The sequence below is a fragment of the Dipodomys ordii genome, unplaced genomic scaffold (genome assembly GCF_000151885.1).
Source record: "Dipodomys ordii isolate 6190 unplaced genomic scaffold, Dord_2.0 Scaffold42, whole genome shotgun sequence".
Lineage (NCBI taxonomy): Eukaryota > Metazoa > Chordata > Mammalia > Rodentia > Heteromyidae > Dipodomys > Dipodomys ordii.
The window spans coordinates 2400838-2407732 of record NW_012267258.1 but is presented as its reverse complement, the minus strand read 5'-3'; the positions used below and the strand labels follow the sequence as shown (position 1 = coordinate 2407732).

The window sequence follows — 6895 nt, the reverse complement described above, 5'->3', positions numbered from 1 at the left end:
CAGTGCTCAGGCTCTGAGTTCAAGACCCAGTTTTGGCACTGAAACAAAAAGACTCACACAGTAAATTTTATGTATACTTTACAACAAAGAAATGCATAACTTATTTTCAGATCCAAATCACTGTCTCTGGATTCATAATTAACATGTTAAAGACTTGTTTTTTTGGTGGTGCTGGGGCTCAAACCCAGGGCTTTGCACATGCAAGCAGCCCTAAACATCTTCTAAATGATAGTTAATGTATCTTTCTGGCATCTGTGACTGCTGTGCCACTAGGGCATGTTGGAGACTTTACTAGTCCTAGAAAAAATAAGATGCTTTTTCTACTAACTACTTCCAGCCAGTCCACTAACTCTTCATTATAGAATTGCATTGTAAGGCTCTGCCTTTATGGCAGGCTTACAAGTCTAGAAAATACCTACAGAAATCAGATCTGATTTAAGGAACCCAGGGAACGGATACTTTCTTAGGTTAGTATGATCTAAAGTATCACTAACCCCCAAGGGCTGGTAATATAGCTCAATGGTAAATTATTTGCTCTTCACACATAAGATTGTAATTCTATCCCTAGCACAACAAAACAATAAACCACCTCCAAAAGCAGACCATTCCACTACCCACAACCAGGATTCCAGTCTTAATGCCTAGCTCACTGCTCTATGGATTCATTTCCCCCGTAATTGTCCAAAACAATGACAAAGACACTGATTCTTTCCTTTGTATGCAGTGGACATTGTCCCAAAAAGCTTCTGCCAGGTTTGGAGGCGTCCTCACTGTTCCACAAATAACATAATTCCCAGTATAAAACCTTTTCAGTATCTCTTTTTTGATTTTCCTGTCTCTCCATCTCACTGCCTCCAGAACCCTAATCTTTTTTTTTTCTTCTTCCTTCAGTGATTCAGGGATTGGATGAGTATCTATGAAATAAATGCTTTGCCCGGAAGAGCAGAAGGCTTCGGTCCCAACTGGTGTTGCCAAAGCAGCATACTAATTCCATGCCATGGTCTTGGGTCAGGATCTGCACAATCTGATTGGCCATATCACCTCGGATGGTGAGGGAGCGGAAGTGGTCAAAATCATGGAGTCCCAGCTTCCGGAGGCGCCTTGCAGCTGCCCGGTAACACTTCCAGGGCTGTGGTTCTACAAGAAGATAGTGGCAGAGGGAGGAAAGGTGGCCCAGGAACTCCCATAGGCCATGGTCCCCGTGGTTCAGATGAATCCACATGGTTATAGACATGCAGAAACCAATGTCAAAAACTGAACGTCCAAACTGGCTTAAGAAAGAGTTCAAGAGAACCTTCCTGGTCCTTTGATTCATAAAGTCCAAGGTGATAAAAGTCAAGGCATCAGGAAAAGGACATTCTTTTTCAGCTCGTTCCACCAGGACTGGATCTATGTCACAACAGAGGAGGCGGAGTTCTCTGGAGGTATCTGAGCAGGTCTCCTGGTCACTTATGGAAAGGAAGTGTTTGTATAGAGCCACACTCAGATCCTAGAGGAATCCAAAAGAGCTTTGTCATTGCAGCTGTCAACCAGTGAGTTTAAGAGATATCTACCTGTCATCCTCTGAGCCTGTCTCTGAGCCTTAGAGGATGTGAGACTCCAAAAACAATAACCTAAGAAAGTTGTACAATTTTTCATAACCAGCCTTTCAGTGCCCTCCAGGGGTTACAGGCTGTAATGCATCATCTCTACATTTGACACTGATGGTACACTAGCTTGCTTGGCTGAAAGGTATAGTCTAGTGATGCAGCAAAGGAAACTAGAGCAGTATTTTCCAGCTTAAGTCATATACTGGTAAACTCATTATCTTTTTTTGGAATATTTCAGACCCAAGGGAAAAGGAAAGGGGTCAAAAGCATAACCAATGTCCCTTAATAGGTGGAGAATAGCACAAACATCATCTTACAAAAAAACCAAAAACAAAAAACCCTGTTTCTTCAGATGTGTGGTCAGCAAAGCCTGAATTCCAAAAAGTTCCCACTCAGCCTCCACTCTAGTTTTCAATGTTACTGTCTTACGTACTTTACCATCTCCTTCTGGATTCTCTCTGCTCCATAGCTGTCATTCATCAGGTATGAATGACCTGCTTCTAGTCAAACCCAGTGCTTTGTGATTTTCACCATCTTAGTGCCTTTTTGACTCTTAAAGAAGGTACTATCTCTTTGAAAAGTTTTTGCTTTCTATAACAATTATAACAACTCAAATTTATGCTGTGACTTTTCAAGGCATTTTCCTATTTATTACCTTTGCAAATGTTTGTGTAGGTGAAGAAAATGCACAATGAAAACCACCCAGGTTTCCAATAAGTATGGACAAATATGGCATAACCATTAAGATGGAATAATGACTGGGTATGGTGATGCATACCTGTAAAACCAGCTACTTTGGACACAGAGACAGGGAAGAGGGCAAAAAAGTTGAGATTTCATCTAAGTAGTAAACTAGACAAAACAGCATGTGCCTATAATCCCAGGTAGGTAGGTAGCCACAGGATAACAATATGAGGTCAGTCCTGAGCAAAACTACAGGATCCTACCTGAAAAATAAAGCAAAAAAAAAGGGGGGGGGGGTTGGGGACATGACATAAATGGTAGAGTGCTTCTCTAGCAAGTTTAGACCCCAGTATCAACACACACACACACAGAGTTGGAATAATAATTAGCTTTCTCTCTCTCTCTCTCTTTGTACCATCCCAGGGCTTGGACTCAGGGCCTGACCACTGGCCCTGAGCTTTTTGCTCAAGGCTAGTGTTCTACCACTTAGCCATACTTTTACTTCTGGCTTTTTGGTGACTAATTGGAGCTAAGAGTCTCATAGACTTTCCTGCTGGCTCTAAATGGTGATCCTTGTATCTCAGCCTCCTGAGTAGTTAGGATTACTGATACAAACCACAGTGCATGATCTAAATAGCAACTTAAATTGAGGGAAATGAAGAACTTGTCAATTTGCCTTACTTCAGCATAATTCTCACAAAATATCTCCCTGAGTAAAAGAACAAGCCACGAAGAAAACAGTGTGGCAAATTTTTATTTATATGAAGTCCAAAAGTGGGTAAAAATTAAACTACATAGGAAAGTAGTAAGCTATAAGAAAAGCAAGGAAATAGTAATAATAAAAGGGCTATTGTTACTTCTGGGCCAAGAGTGGAGTCTTCAGCCAGGTGCTGTATCTTAGCTACTCGGAAGACTACGATCTGAGGATCAAGATTTGAAAGCTAGTCCAGGTAGAAAAGTTTGTGAGACTTTTATCTCTGATTAACCATCAAAAAACCAGAACTGGAGCTGCAGCTTAAGTTGCAGAGCACTAGCCTTGAGCAAAAGAGTTAAGGGACAGCATGCACCCAGGCCCTGAGTTCAAGGGCACACGCGTGCACACCCACACACCCACCCACACACAGGAGAGGTGTCTTATAAACAGAAAAACACATACAAGGAGCTTCTGAAGTACTGAGACTTATTTTATTTTGACTTGGACAGTGATCATAAATGTGTGTTTCATAAGTTATAAAGTACAGACTTAAGTTTTATGTACTTTTCTGTACATATGAAATAGTTAAAAAAAACAACCCTGCTGTATTTTAAGAAGTATGGTTCAGAGTCTAGTGACTTATTTGACCAATGTCATGTGGTTAGTACATAACAAGACTTAGGTCATATTAGGTTCCTTCCCCTATTCCCAGCTTTTCTAACATAAGTGAACATCAACTGGAAGTACAGATGCTAATTTGATTGATATAGGGTAAGGACTAAGATTGTCTTTATTGGAGGTTAGAGACAGGTCTCAATATGCAGCCCAGGCTAACTTAGAACTACTATTTGTAAAAAATAAAACATAAATGCTGGAATGTATATGACTAGTGCTCTAGAATTTACATGTATCATTGCTACACTGTGTGGTAAAAGGAAGACTTACAGCTGGATTTACCCTAAATTCTGGATGTGTTTTTCACTATGCTGTCATCTCTTATATCCACGAGGGTTCCAGGATCCTTAAGGAAATGAAAAACTATGGATGCTCAAGTTCCTTATATAAAATGGTGTAATATTTGCAACAACAACAAAAAACCCAAACCCAAAACCAATTCCAAACAAAACCCCTACACACATATCAACTATACTTTAATGTCCAGATTGCTTATAATACCTATGTGAATAGTGGTGACTGTATTATTTAGGGGATAATGACTTGCTAGGTAAGCCTCAGGCAGCTCTCCATAATCTAAGATTATAGGTGAGATTTCGTACTTCTGTAGTATATCTAAGTGGTTACCAATAGCTGAGAGCCATTTTCCTATTTTATATGTGGTTTGACTACAATCATTTTATGTTTACGACTATTTTGCAGTAAGAGTGGCAAGGCCTCCTCTCCTTCACTCTTAAGAATGCTGTAGTGCTGGGAAGGTGGCTCAGTGGTAGAGTGCTTGCTTTGCATGCATGAGGCCCTGGATTTGATTCCTCAGCACCAAATAAGCAGAAAAAGCCAGAAGTGGTGCTGTGGTACAACTGACCAAAAAAAAAAAAAAAAAAGAAATGCTGTATTTTCCTTCCCAATTCTTTTCACTGCCCTCCAAGTACAATATCAGTAATTGTGTGTGTGTGTGCTGGTACTGGGGCTTGAACTCAGGGTCTGGCACTGCCTCTTAGCTCTTTCACTCAAACCTAATGCTCTAGCTACAGCTCCACTTCTGGCTGTTTGTTATTGTTGTTAAGATTTAAGAATCTCACAGACTTTCCTGTCCAGGCTGGCTTCCAATTGTGATCCTCAGATTTCACGCTTCTGTGTAGCTAGGCATGAGCGACCAACACCTGTCTCTAACAATCATTTTTAAAGTAAATATGCACCGGCCTTCGGGGTCTGCCCTGAACTAGGTAAGTATTAGCACACACGACCCTTAAATTCCAGGAATGATTCTGCCATCCCTGACTCATCTCTCCCAGTGAACTAATTTTAGTTCCATCTTCCCATACGTGAATCTCCCAAAGTTCCCCTTCCTTAGCAGGTGGCTACCAACTGTGCCACAAGGCCACATAAAGTGACCCTCCTCCACCAGGGGGGTCTTTGGCTGAGCCAGCCAGGCAATGGTGGCGCGCTCATACGTGTCATCCTAGTTGCTCAGGAGGCTGAGCTCTGAGGATCGCGGGGTGAAGCCAGCCCGGAGAAAGTGCGTGGGGCGCTCCAACTAAGCACCCCAAAGCCGGAAGTGGGGCTGTGGCTCAAGTGTGGTAGAACGCTCGCCTTGAGGAACAACAACAAAAGAAAAGCGCAGGGACAGCCATCTGGGGCAAAACTTGGTGGTGTGGTGGCCGGCCGCGGGGCTCCCCGTCACTCACCCCGGAGTTACACCCCACGTCGAGCCCCAGGATAGGCCTCGTCTCAGGACCCTCCTCGGGAGGGAAGAGCCGTCGAAGGAGCTCCGGAGGCAGAAGGCAAAGCCGCTGCTCCGGAGGGTGGAAGCGGGAATAGTGAGGGAAGTTTCCGAATGGGGCGGCCCCGGGTTCCAGAACTCGCGAATCCTCGGCCGCTTCGGGATCCTCAGCGCCCCCTCCCGCCAGCCTCGCGGAAGCCGCCATTAGCTTCAGTGCCGCCCGGCGCCCGGCAGAACCGGAAGCCGGAAGCCTGCGGGTGGGCGGGACAGAGGCGCCTCGTGCGCCTGCGCTGAGCGGCGTGGGTGTGGCAATTCTGCCGCCCGGGCTGAAGGCTTCCTTTCCCCGAGCGCTCCTGCGGCAGGTGAGCCGCGTCATCTTCCTCCTCCAGGGAGAAAAATGAGCGCTCAGGTGGTCACTTGGGCGCCTGACAAGAGCAAGGAGTTTGTTGGTTGGTATTTCCACCCCCTTTCCTTCGTGCTGGGGATTGAACACAGTGCATGCTATGCGGGACGCTGAACCGCACGAGCCACGCCTCCAGCCCTTTTCTTTGTATTTTGTTACCCAGACACAGTCTCGTGCTGGCCTCAAACTCATGTTCCTCCTGCCTCCACCTATCAAGCAGAGCTGATCTACCTGTGAGATTACTCCTTCCTTCCTTCCTCCTCCCCCCCTTTCTTCTTTCTTTCTTGGAGGTGGGTTGTAGGGAGGCTGGAGAAGGACTGAGGAATCATTCTGGACAGTCAGAAGCGTTAGAATGGTACACCACATCCAACATGGCCAGCTGAGTTGTAGTGACCTCTTGCCCACCTTTAAGGTATCTTCTTCTGTACGAGGCCAACCGTTTGTAAAACTCCTAATAAGGGCCTGAAGTATGACTCTTGTATAAGTTCCAAAAGGGGTTAATTTAGTTCGTTTTTCTCCTAATTTTCACTTTTTTTGGAGGTGGGGGGTTCCAGTCCAGGGGCTTAATCTCAGTCCTGAGTGCTGTTCATGAGATTTTTTGCTCAAGGATAGCACTCTACCACTTGAGCCACAGTTCTATTTCCAGCCTTTTTGGTGCTTAATTGGAGAGAGGAGTCTCATCGCCATTCCTGCCTAGGCTGTTTTCAAGCCACAATCCTCAGATCTCAGCCTCCTGAGAAGCTTGGATAATAAGTGTGAGCCACCGGTGCCCAGCTCCATTTTGCTTTTTTTTCTAAACACTTCCCCTCCACCCCCCTTAACTAGTGAAGAGTTTAGTTTCCTTAAGGACATAGACATGCTCTGAGTTCTCAAAACATGCTCTACCAGAAGAAAAACAGGCAACAGACCCACACGATGAAAGGCAGGTTCTTCTTAATCAAAGGTTTCTCCAGAAATGAAGATAGGTGTGGGCCTGATGGTGCTACTGGTGACCTAAAGTGCCTCAGAAGTGACCTCATAAAAGAGGCACTTTAGTTTGACCCACTGGTTACTTTTCTAACCTGTGCTTATTTGGGAGAGCCTGATTAATTCAGGGCATTATTAGGCTGTGGTCATCTCTTAACACC

At 44.6% G+C, this 6895-nt stretch overlaps 1 protein-coding gene across 1 annotated transcript; it reads right to left on the bottom strand.

The window, feature by feature from the left end:
- Positions 1-5579, bottom strand: Bcdin3d (BCDIN3 domain containing). The gene is made up of 2 exons (XM_013018831.1): positions 5331-5579; positions 1-1489 (listed from the first exon to the last, which is right to left on the bottom strand). Exons 1-2 carry the CDS (start codon positions 5568-5570, stop codon positions 896-898), a joined length of 834 nt encoding a protein of 277 aa, XP_012874285.1. The 5' UTR covers positions 5571-5579; the 3' UTR covers positions 1-895.
- Positions 5580-6895: the final 1316 nt, after the last annotated feature.